The sequence below is a fragment of the Suricata suricatta genome, chromosome 13 (assembly GCF_006229205.1).
Source record: "Suricata suricatta isolate VVHF042 chromosome 13, meerkat_22Aug2017_6uvM2_HiC, whole genome shotgun sequence".
In the NCBI taxonomy this organism is placed as follows: Eukaryota; Metazoa; Chordata; class Mammalia; order Carnivora; family Herpestidae; genus Suricata; species Suricata suricatta.
In genome coordinates, this window is record NC_043712.1 from 86,305,264 (window position 1) to 86,321,477 (window position 16,214).

Genomic DNA, 16,214 nt, shown 5'->3' on the forward strand with positions numbered 1-16,214 from the left:
GAGTATTTTCATTTCTTTAGGTCTTTTTTAATTTCTTTCTGCAATATTTTGTGGTTTTCACTGTACAGGTCTTACATCTCTTTGGTTAAATTTATTCCTAAGTATTTTATTGTTTTTGCTGCTGTTATAAATGGGATATCGGGGGGGGGGGTCTTGACAGTTTGTAGAAATACACCTGATTTTGTGTTTTGATCTTATATCACAGAACTTTTGCTGGACTTACTAGCTCAAATAGTATTTTTGTGGGTCTTATTCTATACATAAACTCTTGTAATCCGTGAGTGGGGGTGGTTCTGCTTCTTCCTTTTCAATTCGGACGTCTTGTCTTCCTTTTTCTGGCCTGATGGCTCTGGGCAGGCCCTCCTGCACCATGTGACTAGGAGGTGAGGGGCGGTTCTCAGGCTGCCACTGCCGAGAACGCCATCAGCTGTGGGTTTTCCGTAAATGCCCTTTCTCAGTTGAGGACATTCCCTCTTCGCCCTGATCTGTTGAGTGTTTGCACCACGAGAGGTTTGGGTTTTGTCAGATGCTTTCTCTGAATCAGGGGATGAGTTGACCATGTGGTTTTCCATCACCCTGTTTAGTATAGTTGATTTTCCTGAGTTGAACCACTCTTGAATTCAGCCATTGAAATTTGAATCTGTGAGCCCATCAATTGAATGAGGATTCAGAATAAGGATTACATATCTTGCTTTTAAAGTGTTTTTCACTGTTTCTTGAGGAAATCTAGATGCATTCTAAATTATCAGTAAAAGAGATGTATTGGTCTCCTCTCCTTGTTTCTGTGGGTGTTGCAGACTGATAGAATCCTATGGGGGAGATAGTGGGCCAGAAGATTCCAGAATTGCATATTTAGGGCTATGGTAATAAAGTGGTGCCGGTGGAAGACACACAGCCAAGCCATGAAACAAAATACAAAGCATAAGGAGCAGGTCAAGTGTATATTAGCAGGAAAGACGTAAAGACTACAGGATCATAATTCCGGAATTCCTGTTTGGCGTCACCGACTTGTCTGTGTGCCAGTACTGGCATAATATTCTTAAAGATGTTCTAAAACATGATTTCTTAAAAACATTTACTTATGTTTTAGAGAGAAAGAGCATAAGCAGGGGAGAGGCAGAGAGAGAAAGAGAGACACAGAATCCAGAGCAGGCTCCAGGCTCTGAGCTGTCAACACAGAGCCTGATGAGGGCTTAAACCTACAAACCATGAAATCATGACCTGAGCTGAAGTTAGACGTTCAACTGACTGAGCCACTCAGGTCCCCCCTGAAGTGTGATTTTTAGAAACTATCTCATTCATATAATAGCTCATACATATTAATGGATGGAAAACATTGTTGCCAAGATATAGTTCTCCCCAAATTAGCTCCTTCATTGTAAATAAAAATCCATCTAAATTTCGTGGTTGATAATCACTGTATTTTAAATCAGTTGTGAACTGATCACATTCATATCACTTAGAAGTAAATCAATTAAACATTTGGGGGAGACGCCTGGGTGGCTCAGTCAGTCAGCTCAGTTGGTTGAGCGTCCGACTTTAGCTCAGGTCATGATGACCTCACAGTCCATGAGTTCCGCCGCACCTCAGACTCTGCTGTCAGCACAGGGTCCACTTCAGATCCTCTGTCCCCTTCTCTCTCTGCCCCTTCCCGCTCGGGCTGCCATTCTCTCAAAAATAAATTACAGAGAAAAAACTGTATACAAACATGCATATGTTCAGCTCCCCAACATGTAAACGAAAAGGTCACATGAAATAATCAGAAGGATATACAGATAAGGATGCATCTAAACCTCTGACGGGAAGGGCTGACTTATAAGCCTGAAAGCAAAGAGGGAAAACAGATTGAAAAGCATATTAATGAAAAATTTTTCTGAATTCAAAAACCAATGCCATGAATTCAAATTAAAGCATAGTGCCACTGAGGGAAGAATATGTCCATTTCCTCAGGAGTTTTACATGTAATCGAAGCAGTGTTTAACAGACGGATTACACATCTACACTCACGATCTCCTATTTCCATCTTTAAAACTTGGCATGAGGCTGTCTGTATTACTGACTGAAATTTAGAGCGTCTAAAGTACAGTCCCTCGGGGCGCCTGGCAGCTCAGGTCACGATCTCGCGGTCCGTGGGTTCGAGCTCCATGTCGGGCTCTGTGCTGACAGCTCAGAGCCTGGAGCTGCTGCGGATTCTGTGTCTCCCTCTCTCTCTGCCCCTCCCCCACTCATGCTGTGTGTGTGTCTCTCTCTCGAAAATAAACATTATCATAATGATTTTTTAATAAATAACTAAAATACAGTCTCTTCATCATCCTGGCATATTTGACCCTTGAACAATGCAGACCCCCCCCCCAACGCGGGTGAAAATCCACATACCTTTTGACTCCCCAAAAACTTAATTCCCTGCTGGAAGCCTTACCCATATCATAAACAGTCGATTAACACGTGCTTTGTAGGTTATACGCATTGTTTAGTGTATCCTTAAGATGAACTAGAGAAAAGAAAAATTAAGAAAATCATAAGGAAGAGAAAGTTCGTTTACAGGGCTGGATGGAATTTCTGGAAAGTACGCCGCGTCTGAGCAGACCTGCCGTGGGCAGCTGTCGTCCTGAGAAGTGTGCCCGGTGGCCGTGTTGGAAACGGGCTGAGGGACTGGGCTGCAGACCCCAAGACGTGGCTCCTGGGCACGTACGGCCCGCCTTCCGCCAGCGTCTGGCCAAGGCGTCTCCCCCAGTCGCTCAGTACATAACCTTGTTGCATGTGTTTTCTGTTTAAAGACGCCTTTATTCAATACGTACGGGTGAGTCCTTCAGGTTGAGCTCAGGGCCACCAGTGCTGTGACTCACGCCTGGACGAGGCGTATCTGACACACGTGTTTCCTCCGTGAGCCACGTCCCAGCCTTCTGGCGCCTCCGATCGCGGACTGCCCGTCAGCACTGTGCTCGGGCCGTCCTAGCCCAGGTCACAGGTGAAGGGCACAAGGTACAAAACACACGGCCATAAATAGACCCTGCAGAGGCCCCGTGTTTCCAGCATGAGCGGAAGCAGGAGTCAGACGCAGCTGGGGACGCAGCCCAGGCGACTCCGCTCATGTCGCTCCACCTGCCGCCGTGCGTGGACTCGGGGTCTCGGGGATCAGACGTGCTCTCTCCTGGTGTGACTTTGTTCTCACGGCGTCTTCTGGACGGTGCCAGTCACCAGCACGGTAACGTGTTTTACTCGCCACGCAGGTCAAGTTAAAGTACAAATACAAAGCAAGAATCTTCCTGGAGGAAAGCCTGTCGTTTGGGGTCCTGGGAGAGCACGGCCGAGGCGTCACTGAACATTTCGGGATCCGCGTAAGTGCTCCTTCTCCGGGACACAGGCGGCTCCGTCCTGCCGCCAAGTCCCGCGGGCCCGAGGCAGAGCTCCCCGTCAGCCGCCCGGCTCTGCCCCTTCCCCAGGCCCCCGGGGGACCCGGCTCAGCCAGACCAGGGCCATCTCCCCTCAGAGCCTGTGAACTCAGTGGCGCCTTGTAGAAATGTGCTCTCTTGACTTGGTAGCATTTGATCTTGGCTTTCCATGTCTCTTCTCTAGAAGCAGATAAACGTGCCTTCGTGTTTCTCTTAAAATCAGTAAGAATTCCCTAAAGTAGTCCCTTAGAAAATACAGTCACTGAGAGGGTCTTCTCTCTGCTATTTACAAGTCTGTGTTCTCTGTGGGTTCTGGGTCTGGGAGTCAGACAGCCGTGACGTCCCTGTGGGGACAGAGACGGGCAGAAACGCTGCTGGCGGGTCCCGCAAAGCCTTAGGTCCCAGACGGCTGGAGGGAGCCGGCCACGTGCTCTTTTGAAAAGAGCCGCACCAGCCCCCGGTCTCAGTGCCTGTGCTCCTGGAGCCTCAGGGCGGAGCAGGGCCGGCCTGTCCCCTGTCCACAGAGCCGTCTTCACCCACCCCTGTGTGCTTGAGCTAGGGGCGCCTCTCTGCAGATCTGCACAGAAGCCTTCCGGCCTCTGCCACAAAGCTGAACTAAGGAGTACGAGGCCTCTGAGACTCGGCGGCTCGCTACCGGTAGAAGCGGAGCGAGCGTCACACCAGTCACAGTGACACGACTCCTTCCAGGAGGCCGAGGGCGTTCCCACGGCAGTGCACTGAGGGAAAGCGCAGAATACACGGACCTCATTTGGACCCTGATCCCAGCAAATCCTGCAGAAAGCAAGCTTTGTGAGACGGGTATTAGGACACTGGATATTTGACGATACGAAGAAGTTTCTCGCTTTTAGGTGTGATGACGGCGTCAGGGTTATGGTTTTGACGGGGCCCGTGTCCTTAGAAACGCACACTGCACTGTTTGTGGGTGCAGCTCGGAGAAGTTTGGGGATTTGCTCTAAAGAAGTGATGAGGGCAGAAGGAGGCTGTACTCGGAAGATTGTCCCAGGAGCTGGTGGTTACTGGTTCTGGTGATGAGAACGGTGTTTTCTGTTCTCTCTACTTTTGTGTGTTTGAGGTTTTTCGTAATAAAAGGTTTTTTAAAAAGTAGGAGCTCATGGGCTTCCTTGTTGGGTCTGCGGGCCACTTAGAAACCCCAGGTGGGACCGAACTGGCCGTCATCACGGCGTCCGTGAGCGCCCTTGCACGGCTGCTGTGTGCCCAGGTGCCCTTGGTGCTGGGGCGGGGAGCACGGGGAGCACGGGGTTCGGGAGACGGCGACGACGCAGAAGCCCGCGGGGCACTGGAGTCTGTCCGCCCCCCGCTCGGCGGGGCAGCGGGGCCAAGAATCCGTTGCCATGATGTTCGGAGAAGTCGCCTTTTCATTTTTGAAAAGGTGAAGGGTAAAGTGAGTGTAGGGATGAAGTGTTCAAAACGCTGATAGATCTGTTTGTACTATTCTCAAGCACCCTCTGGGGGTGAGGCCAGCTGGACCCTGGTTTAAGCAGGGAAGCGGTCTTACTGCGCACCTCAGGATGTTTGCGGTCCTGAGCAGCGCTGGGTTTCGTCTTGTGACTTCTGTCCGCCCTTCCTCGGAGGATCAGCCCTTCAGGGGCACGCTCGGAACATCGCCCGTAACCGAGGGTTGGCTCGGCGTGTCCCTCGTTGGCACGGAGGTGGTTTGTTCGAACCGAGACGTTGACGAGATCGGTGCCGCAGTTTCATCGGCAGGCTTGACGTCGCCGGTCTTTGTTTCTTTGAACGGAGGAACAGCTCCCACTGCCTTGCTGTTTTGGCAGATTGACGACATTGACCTTATCAGTGCCAACATGGAGAACTCCCTCGCTTCCATCGGAGGCTTCTGCTGCGGCAGATCTTTTGTGATCGACCATCAGGTGAGTTCTCTGTGAAACCAAGCCCCCCTCACTGCGCGAAGGACTTGTGGGCTGTAACTTCCGATCACACCGCTCCGTTCTGACCTGGTTCGTCACAGTTTTTATTTAAAAGTCTATTTGTCTGTAGAATCACTCCCCATGTTTATATTTAGAAAGTATCTTCCTTCTAAAAGAAGTCTTATTTTTGTCACGTGTATGACTTCTGTACATGTGTGGGTCTTCCCACCTTCCTGTTCGTACCCACCGTCAGCGGGTCCTGCAGATTTGGTGCCTGTAGATGTTTCAGCCAGAAAAAAAAGAAGAAGCGTCTTCATGTCTTTAACCTGTTTGTTTCTGCTCAGCGACTCTCCGGCCAGGGGTACTGCTTCTCCGCCTCGCTGCCCCCGCTGCTGGCCGCCGCCGCCATCGAGGCTCTCAACATCATGGAGGAGAACCCAGGTACGGTCTCCGCGCCCGACGCCAGCCGTCACGGCCCGCGGCAGCCAGGCTGCCCTGCTTTCAGAGGGATTCGCTGGAGGGGAGTGTTCCCAGCCGGCCCCGAGCCCCCGAGCGCTGCTGCCCGGCGTGCTTGGGGAGGAGTGAGCGCCGGGCCGGGGTCGCTCTGGAGTGGGCTGCAGGGGGCCGCCGGCGCTCCCACGTAGAGTTACCGCTTACCCCGTTTTTCCTTCAGCCTTTGACGGGTTACTTGGTGCTAAAGCCACATCCGGTTCCTGATTAGGCCAAGTTGATTAAATTTCAAATGTGGCCTTAGGCTAGGACAAAGCCTAAAATAGAAATGAAAAAGCAGGCCTTAACCTGGTATTTCTAGTTTAGGGTTCTTTAAATCTCTCCATGTTTAACATTGGTTTCAGTTCCAAGACTCGGGAAACATGAGTGTTTCTGTGCGCGCACTGATGCGCTCGCTGGTCCGAGGACCCAGCGCAGACTCCAGTTTTCTGATCTTCCGTGCGTGAAGTCAGAGTATCCAAGACAAGATAGTAAACGTTAGTACAGTGTCTTTCCTCTGGTCGTTAAGGGTCCAGATAGAGGTAATATACTGTACCCTTTTGTTCTTAGACCATGCGTAGACTCTTGCTGAGAACACGAGCCCCGGTTCTGTCGTGGGAAGCCTCCCCCAGCTCGTGCTCAGAGTGGGCGACGAGGTGTGAGGGCACGCGTGCAGGACGGGCCTGCGCCCCAGAGCCGCCCCTGCGGGGAGGCGGGGGGAGGGGGGGCACATTTTAAGTTGATGAGCTCGAACTTTAAAAATCTTTAAAAATATTCTTAGATTAGTAGCGTCAGATCTTCCAAACATCCTACCACGTGTATTTTTTTTCATGCAGCTATCTTTTCAGTGTTGAAGGAAAAGTGCAAACGAATTCATAAAGCATTGCAAGGGTAAGTTTAATATATTTCCAGTGAACTTGAAGTCTGTCTGAGCCATGTTTGAACAACTAGTGAAAATGTTTGAATGTCACCTCTTTGGTTTTGACTGTATTTAATAGGCTTCGATCAGCTTGACTCGCGGCTAAGAAATGAGACATGCATTTCATTCAGATTTGTTGGTGGGCTTGAAACCAGAGCATCACTTTGTCATTGTTTTGTTTTGTTTTATTTTTTTTATTTTGAGAGACAGCATGCATAAGCAGGGGGAGGGGCAGAGAGAGAGAGAGGAGAGAGAATCCCAAGCAGGCTCCACGCTTAGCTGCAAAGCCCGATGTGGGGTTTGATCTCAAAACCATGAGACCGTGACCTGGACCGAAATCAAGAGTCGGACGTGAAACTGAGCCACCCAGGTGCCCTGTCTTGTCGTTGCTTTGATGAACCATGACTTTGTTTTTCTAAAAAGGACACAAGCTGATTAATGTGACAGTGGTACATAAGGTACAGAGATGCAGATAGCCACCAAACGTGCTTCCCCCAGTAACAAGTCCGGTACACGTGGCACAGTCTCTCCACGTCCGGACAGATAAGTGGTATCATTGTGTCAAGGTAGGTGACAGCAGGTTCATACTCTCCTTACCTTTCAGAAAATTATTACGTTATTTAGTATTATTTTAAGTCCATGTAAGAAAAAGAAGTGAAATCGAAATGAACCGTGTAAGTGTTTGCCTATGTTTGTTTTAAGGTGCCTCTGGCATTAGGAAAAACTCAGGTGGGTGACACCTTCCGGCAGATTTCTGGTCTCACAGAAAAGGACCTCAGTTGCCCGGGTATTTCCTTTTGTCTTTCCTAAGGTGGAGACTTGTCTTCTCAAGCCTGAAGGTCCTACCTGTTGCCAGATGTGGGAGCTAGAAGCTTCCCTAAAAGGAGAGGACGGTGAATAAACTAGCAGATCACAGTTGTTCCAGATGAAGTAGAGGCAGAAAGCACCATAGTTCTGGGTGTGTCTACACCACAGTAGCCACAGTTCTTGCATGACGGCTGGTCGGGAGACATCTGTGCTGGTTTCATAAACCAGCACGACTGGCTTATGAAATGTTAATGTGCCAGCGCAGCATGACACGCCAGAGCCGCGGCAGGCTCAGAGCACCCGCCTCAGGTGCCTCCCTTCTGCCGGCGGGGTGACTGTGCTCATCTTGTAATCCCAGCCGTCCTCCCCTGCCCAGCCCGCCAGCCCTCTCCCCTCCAAAGCCCCCAAGCCCCTGTCTATACCACGCCCGGTGTTGGCAGACAGCCTGGCCTCAGGCTGCCACCTGGACGGCCACATCCTCCCTCCCAGACCTGCACACAGGCATCCCCACCGCACCTCCCCAAGCCAGGGGTGGCCTCCTGCCTTCACAGTTCTCCCTCCGTGAGGACCCAGCACCTGTGGCGGTCCCCTCTCTGCTGCCACCCTTTCTGGAGTGATTGGGTTAGCGTTCGCGTCCACTCCGTCCTCTCCCTGAACCGCCCCGTTCCCGAGAGCCCGCCTTCCCTTCTGGCTGGGGGCCAGTCTGCTCCAGAGCCTGTACTTCGTCCTTGTGCCCTGATCCCCAGCAGTCTACCCCAGCTCTTACTCTAGACATTCGTTTCATTCTGGTGAAGTCCTATTATCTGCGGTAATTATTCTCTCTTTCTCCCAAATGCTTAAACGTCTTAGTACTTTTTCTTCTTCTGTTGCATTGCTCTAGGTTGCTAGCACACTGTTGACACCCTCTGTAAAAGTAGTAGACACCTTCTGTCATCCCCAGGATACAAGTGTCCTCATCAAGTAGGAAACATCGGGGGCGCCTGGGCAGCTCGGATGCTTGAGTGTTCAACTCGTGATTTCAGCTCAGCTCATGATCTCACGGTTCAGGCGATCGAGCCCTGCGTGGGGCTCTGGGCTGACAGGCAGCAGCCTGCTTGGGACCCTCTCTCTCCCTCTCTGCCCCTCTCCCACTTGGGTGCACACTCTCTCAGATTTTTTTTTTTAAATATGAAACGTCATGCTATATAGGTATTTGTAGGTGGTATGTATCAAATGATTCCTAGATTTGGAGACTTTTTAAAACAGTCATAGGTGTGTCCCCTGCTGAGTCACAGTGTTGGGACGGCCTCCTGGTAAAACTCGCTCGCGCCTGAAGGAAAGCCCCGCTTGGTCACCCCGTCGTCTCCCGTGTGGTGCCACAGCCTGCGTTAGCGAGAGGTCCTCGTAGGGCACCTTACGTTTAGGGAACGGAGACCCAAGTTCCTGGTCCTGGTTGGTGGCCTGGAAGGCGGCGAGGTTAGCTCCTGGCGCCTCCGTGACCCTGGGCACACAGTCGTCACTCAGGAGAGCTTGTTGCGTCCTCAGCGTGCCTAAGGGACATGTGTTCTAGGACGTGATTCTCGCACTCAGTATATTCTGTGTGAAAAGCAGCTCTCTCTGCGGGAACCTGGGTAAATGAAGGCAGTTTAAATTGTGTAGCTCAATTTCACACAGTCACGTGCCCCCATTTGTAGCCTAGAGGTGGGTCAAAAATCAAACAATTACTATTACAGCATGAGCACGGACTTCAGATGAACCTGACGTGTGGCTCTCATGGTCGCATGTAATCATCACCCCTGCAGAAATGTCCTCCTCCCTGAGAAGCTGCAGGTGCCTGTGCTATTAATCCTAAGAAAGAGGAAAATTATCATAATCCAAGTAAAAGTTAACAGTAAACATGCATATGAGAAAGGAACTTTATAATCTGAACATATTACCAGTGATCAAAATGCAGTATCTTTAATGTCAGAAACCGTCTCTGCATTTATGAAAGACAAGATACAAGACTGAGATAATGAGCAAGGAGACATCATCAGCCTTAGAAGTAGTTGTGAAGGAAGCCGAGTAATAGGAGATGCGTGTGGGCACCTCCCTAAAGGAGTGATGTGGGAGGGAGGCCCCTGGAGGTGATCCCGGGGCAGCGGCCCGGCGTGCTGGCTGCAGTGGACGACGGGCGAGGGGAGGGGAGGGGAGGGCCTGAGGGCCTGGCCCCGGGGCCGGCAGAGCGGGGCAGGCAGGGAGGCGAGAGCAGGGCCCGCAGGCCTCCCGTTGGAAGCCTGGGGCTGACTCCTGTTCGTGCCGTGTGAGCCGGCCGCGGCCGCCAGGACAGGGAGCCACATTCGCGGTGGCCCCGCCGGGGCGTCCGCTCCAGCGAGCGCTGTTGGGAGCACGGATCCCCGCTGTCCCTGTGGGATTGGAGCCCCACCGCGTGATGCCTCCTGGGAAGCCCCACGGTCCTGCTCCGCTCGCTAGTGCAGACTTGGTAGGTATCTCTCTGCCAGACACCGTCACACCGGGAAAGGACTTACGCTGCGTGTGTGTTTCCTTTCAGCATTTCGGGGTTGAAAGTAGTGGGGGAGCCCTTTTCCCCCGCGCTCCACCTCCAGCTGCAGGAGAGCACCGGCTCCCGGGAAGACGACGTTAAGCTGCTTCAGGAGATCGTGGACCACGTGAGTGTGCGGCTGTCCCCGGAGCCCGGGCAGTGTCTGTCACGTCCCGCTGCAGGGGAGGTCTCCTTGCCCCAGGAGGCAGCCCCCTCGTGGAGTGGTTCCGGTCCCCGGGCCTTCCCGACACGCCCCTGCCGACGGGCCGCACTGTACCCGTCCGGTCAGACTCGGCTCCCGTGAGGTTGTGTTCGGTGCCTTTCAGTCTACCCAGTCAGCCTCCAGAAAACCCATTGGTGCAGCGTTTTCAGAGCCAGGCTGTTGTGCTTGCGGGGGGGGGGGGAGCGGGAGTGCTGGTCACACACGGCCCTGGACAGCTGTCTGGGCTGAGCCCCCGGCATGGCCGAGTCTGGAGCCAGAAAGGAAGGAAGCTGCCTCTTCACCAGGTCTCCTTTGAGGTTGATTTAAATATCCGTGTCTCCTGAAGGTGATTGTCCTCCCCACTGTAACTTCGTTACTAACTAAGAAATGCCCCCCTGGGGAAGCCGGCTTGCCCTTTCCCTGGAGCCCCCTCTGCCCGCCCCCCATGCCGCTCACCTGACAGACGGAGGGAGGGGCCTGGCCCTGGCGAGTGCACGTACTCTCCAGTGCGGCTCCTGTGCGTCTGGGAATGGAGGCAGCCTTCCTTCTGCCGCCTCGGCCTGCTTGTCCTGGCGGTCCCGTCCAGGGGCTCTGCTCCGAGGTCGCCGGGCCTCAGGATGACAGCTGTCATCTGTCGTGTCCCTTTGCCTGACCGTGGTCAGGCCTCTGCGTCGTCGTGCGTCTGGTCAGCATAGACACCAGGGCTGAGGCCAGTCTCGGCCTCCCTGCCTCCAGGAAGTGTGAACCTGCCTCCAGGAAGGGCGGATCACGGGGGTTTCGTGCGGTTTGTGGCCTTTTGGAGTCAGTCAGCTTATAAAACAGAATCAGACCCAGAATCCACGATCCCCAACCGAGGAAACGAGGGAGGTGATGGGCAGTCAGGCTGGAGTCCCCCCGCTTTCCCAGCGCGCAGTCGCCGGGGTGCAGCCCTGCAGACGCTGCAAAGACTGACTCTTTCAAGGGAACAAACATCCACCAGCGCCTCTTACCACGTGGGCATTTTTCCCCACACGTCACATACGCTATACAGTGGAAAAGAGAGCACAGCATCCCCGTGGTTCCAGCTCCTGCAGACGTGTTGACACGCCGTATAAACCGAGTGCAGGCCGAGCAGACGCCGCGGGCAAGCCCCGTGGGGCGGCCGAGCCTGTGCTCTGCGCCGGGGTGCCCGCTGGGGCGGCGGAGCAGCTGCGGAGCCTCGAGCCCCATCGCGGGCCCCGCCCCCCGTGGTTCCACAGGCGCTCGTGCCGCCGGGCCCTGTCCTGCAGACGCCGCAGTGGTGGGGCGGCCGCCTCCCCGAGTCAGAGGCCCCGCAGGCGGCAGGCTGTGGAAGGAGGGCTCGTCCCCGGGTGGAGGAGAAGGCTGCCGTCCGCCTGACTCCAGCGATGCCCACCACGTCCGAGGCCCCGCAGAGGACACCGGGGCGCACTGGGGGAGCGCGGCCAGAACACGGGGCTCGCCCGCGGCGACCGGGACCGGGTTTTGCCCAGTTCTGACGAGACACTGTTTTCACAAGCAGCGGCGGTTTGTCACGTTTCTTAGCCAGGCCCGGATGGGAGCCAGTGCCCATGTTCTCAGTAGGAGCTCACTCCTCCAAGTTCACTGGAGACGGAGCATCGGTAACGCGTCCACGCTGCCATCCGCCCTTCCCGCCTTCCTCCAGAGGGAGACCCGCGGGCAGCAGTCAGGGTGGCCTGTCTTTGGGCAGACCCCTCACAGCCCAGCCCCGGGAGCAACTGTGCCTAGCTTCACACCACCCCCTGCTCCGATTTTTTTTCTCATTTTTTTAAAATGCTTATTTTTGAGAGAGTGAGTGAGCGAGCAAGCAGGGGAGAGGCAGAGAGAGAGGGAGACACAGAATCCGAAGAAGATGCCATCCAGGCTCTAAGCTGTCAGCACAGAGCCCGATGCAGGGCTCAAACCCACGAAGGCGAGATCATGACCTGAGCCAAAGTCGGACGGACACTTAACTAAGCCACCCACGTCCCCTTTCTTGTTTTCTAAATATGATTTGCATACCAAGACCTTCACGCTTTTAGAATATAGAGTGGAATGTGCTTTAGTATTCTCACAAGGTTGTGCCCCTCCTCACTCTAAAACATCTTCATCACCCAGAAAGAAAGCCTGATAAACCATTACTTCAATCTGATTTTTGTACTTGGTTTTATGGAGAATGTTTTAACTTTTTAAAAATATCGACAAGTAGTTAACATATGGAAAAGCTGTGCAAAAAGCGGCACCAGACTCTGTGAAGCCTGCTGGTGCCTGGCCGAAGGTGCCCACGGCCGTCAGGAGTTGCTGACACTGGAAGCGTGAGCGGTTTGTGTCTGACGCCGTCCTCCTGGTGTTGCTTCCGGGCTCGGCTGTGGGGAGTTTACAGGGCTTTGCTGTAGTTTCCCGGGTCCTCGCTCTGCTTTCTTGGCAGCGGAAGCCCCGAGCCCTCTGTGGCTATTTGCATTTAAAGGGAGGAAAACGGAAAGTTCCTTCTCTCGGGGGCGCTTGCCAGCCCCACGGCTCAGGCTGCTCGCTGGGCCTCCTCGAGCGGGCGCCCCGGCAGCAGGTCTGGGTGGCAGCGGCGCGGGGCCGCTCGGGGAGGCTGTGGCTTCTGTATCGCCGCGGTTGTAACTGGACAGATGAACCAGCACTGCGGCGAAGGGAGGCCTTTCAGAGCACCTCCCGCTGTGACGGCCAGCTCGCAAACGTGTCCTCCTCTTCACGCAGTGCATGCAGCGGAGCATCGCGTTAACCCAGGCACGCTACCTGGAGAAAGAGGAGAAGTGCCCCCCGCCCCCGAGGTAGGTGGGCCTTCAGGTGCCCCTTGACTGGTGTTTTTCCCGCTTGAGAAACCCCGTGTTCTGTTCTGAGAAGTGTCTGAAAAACCGTCACAAGACAAGGAAGTGTGTCACTAAAACATAGTTCTTCCTGTTCTGTTCTTAAACTAGCCATTTGCAGGTTTTACCCATAAAGCCCCCAGGACTCGCTGCACCCTCCCAGGTGACTCACAGAAGTCAACCCAGGCCTGGCCGGGGCGGCCCAGGGCTGATGAGCAGATGGGTGTCTGCCCTGCCTCCGAGGTGACGGCTCCGCCAGCCGCGTCCACCCGGAGGACCATCCTGTGGTCTGCCGCTGCCTGGAATGCCATGTCCCAGACCAGCCCGGGGAAGGGAAGGCAGCAGTGGGAAAATCGAGGTTCAAGAAGCCCTGCACGGGAGGAGGGCACTGTGACTCTTGAGTTAACATTGGTGCTCGTTCAGTAGCACTTAAATTAAACAATCAAGGAGCTAGACCCCCAGAGCATGACTTGTCAGGATCGTAGTATGAGGCCCACGAGGTCACAGGAGGAGGGCATGATTCATTCTGGCCTGGGCTTCCGAGAGCAGGTGATAACGTAAGCCAAGCCCAGATCGAGTATGTCAGACAGACTTGTCCACACCACCGTCTGGCACGGTGTGCAGTGGTGTGGACACCCTCAGGTGCATCTGGGAAGCCAGAGCTTGAGGGAGACCCAGGAGACGATCCTGGAGGGCACAGGGACCTGGGAGACTGGAGCTCCGGCGCCGGGCACACGTGACGGGCCTACGGGCCTGCCCTGTGCTCACTGCACCCAGGCAGAGGGGAGAGGTGCTGTTTCAGGAGAACTGGGCCCTGCTTGCTGGGTCCCTCTTCTCCCTGCCCAGCACAGTGCAGCTCGGGAAGCGTGTCCGCTGGGCCGCCCGGATGTGTGTGGGGTGCAGGGAGGGGGTTGGAAAGAAGAGCTAGAACTGCCCTGCTGAGTGGAGAGTTTTTGTCTTCGATTTCCTGGGACTTAAAAACGTCTGCCTTGCCCCCTGCATGACTCCCTGAGTGGTAAACATGGCGTGAGCACATAAGCACTCCTTACTTGAGAAGCGTTGATTCCCGCGTCGGGCCCAGTGCCGCTCAGGCAGGGCTCCCGCACCCAGAGCCCCCCCACGAGGTCGCAGTCAGCCCCAAGGTGGCAGACATCTGTAAATGGCCAGTCAGGGCCCAGGCTGGCCGGACGGAGGGCCCCGGCGGTCACTCGACTCCGCCCCGCAGCGAGGCAGCGGCCGTGGGTGGTGGGCCCGCTGGTACGCGAGGCCGTGTGCCCAGAGAACTTAACCTACAGAAACAGGTGCTACCGCCTCCTTTGACGGTTTTCTGTGTCCTCGTTTCTCAGCATCAGGGTCGTGGTCACCGTGGAGCAAACAGACGAAGAACTGGAGAGAGCTGCCCGCACGATCAAGGAGGCGGCCCAGGCCGTGCTGCTGTAGGGGCCCCAGGGCCGGGGGCGGCCGCCATTCGGCCCTCGAGAGGCCCCGCCTCGCCGCCCAGCGACCTGGGAGGGGCCTGCAGGTGCCTGGCGGTGGGCGTGGACTCGACGCACGGCCACGAGAAGGATGCTGGTTATTCTCACTCACTCACACACACACACACACACACACACCCCCCCCCCCCCCCCAAAAGCCCAGGAACTGATTTTTTTAAGAAGAAAACTAATGATAGCAAACAACTGGTATTTAAATTGTGCGGTTTCGTACTATTTAAATGTTTTATTATACTAGTATTTTATATTCTTTTGTTGTTGCCGTTTAAAAATGGAGCTTCGGTTTGTCTTTCCTCCCCTACTAGTAGTTGTGCAGGCGCCCCTAACACGTCCTAGGAGAGCGCCTCACCATTTAGGACCCAAACCACACTTGCAAGGATCTGATTCAGCCCCGTCTTATTCAGTCTGCATCCTGGGACGCCCGGTAGTGGCTAACACATAAGGAAACACTTTTTGTGCGATTATGATAAACTTTTCATTTTCTTTGAATCCTGGGGTTTTTATATACACTAAATATTGATGTTACTCCATTTCTAACAGCTGATCTTAGCATCCCTAACTAGAGAACGAATAGTCATTATATTTCCTAAGTGAGCAATAATTTAAATCAAATACTATTTTATTTTAATATAATTGACCTTTACGTGTATTATGTGTTGACTTCTAATCTCTTTTAGGAGGAGCGTTACTGTGATGATCCCAGAATAGAAATCACGTCCTTGATATTTTAGACTGTCTTGAATGTATTCCTTTTTTGTAGAGTAGGTTTGCCTAAGGACAGAGAACTACAGTCTTTTTCTAAGCTAAGAAAAATTATTTTTATTTTGAGCTTATGAATTCCAAATATCTAAAAATGTGAATGCACTAAAAATAAAGTTTTTAGGCTGTACTTTAGCTGTTGTCTCTCATGCCGTGTGCCACAGGTAGTGTGGGTATTACACCGTTGTTTCTTCTCTTGGGAAAGGGAAAGGAGTAAAACTGTCAGGAGAAAAATAATTCCATTTTATAATCTGTGTTCATATTATATGGGCTTCAACATCTTTTTAAATAACACTTTTTAATGTTTAGTTTCTATTTTGCTTGAGGTATTTCGTACACATGTGCCTTGTGATCGCTGCTGCTTTAAAGGATACAGTACTGTCTTTGCGGATGGATCTTTTCGTTATATTTTTTAATGAAATAAATCTACATTCCTGATAATTAGTCTATATGCATGTGTAATGTGTTCAACAGAATGGTCTCTTGATTTTCACTTTTCTGCATCAGTAGGGTAGAAGTCTTTGTGTCTATGTTTTCAAAATATTAAGTACACTGGCGCCTGGATTGCTCGGTTAAGCATCCAACTTTAGCTCAGGTCATGATCATACGGTTTGTGAGTTCAAGCCCCACGTCGGGCTCTGTGCTGGCAGCTCAGAGCCTGGAGCCTGCTTCAGATTCTGTCTCCCTCTCTCTCTGCCCCTCCCTGACTCATATTCTGTCTGTCTCTGAAGAATAAATGAATAAATAAAAACATTAAAAGAAAAAATTTATTTTAAAAAAGGAAATATTAGGTACATTTCTTAGTGCCTTTCTTCAGTGTATGGCATCTGGAAGTCCCTAGGTTCCTACTGATGGGAGCCTGGGCCTCTCTGATGACACTCGTGCAAGCTGTCC

General features: G+C 53.0%; 1 protein-coding gene across 3 annotated transcripts in view; it reads left to right on the top strand.

Annotated features, from left to right (window-relative positions):
* Positions 1-15,761, top strand: part of SPTLC1 (serine palmitoyltransferase long chain base subunit 1) — a 46,092-nt gene extending 30,331 nt beyond the window's left edge. For 2 of the 3 annotated variants that reach the window (XM_029919571.1, XM_029919572.1), the window contains 7 exons: positions 3,231-3,338; positions 5,207-5,302; positions 5,644-5,740; positions 6,625-6,679; positions 10,045-10,162; positions 12,959-13,032; positions 14,415-15,761. In XM_029919571.1, coding sequence (XP_029775431.1) covers positions 3,231-3,338; positions 5,207-5,302; positions 5,644-5,740; positions 6,625-6,679; positions 10,045-10,162; positions 12,959-13,032; positions 14,415-14,508 — 642 coding nt within the window. In that variant the 3' untranslated portion in view covers positions 14,509-15,761. The remainder of the gene's footprint in view (positions 1-3,230; positions 3,339-5,206; positions 5,303-5,643; positions 5,741-6,624; positions 6,680-10,044; positions 10,163-12,958; positions 13,033-14,414) is intronic. The other variant, XM_029919573.1, reaches the window with a different exon arrangement.
* Positions 15,762-16,214: the final 453 nt, after the last annotated feature.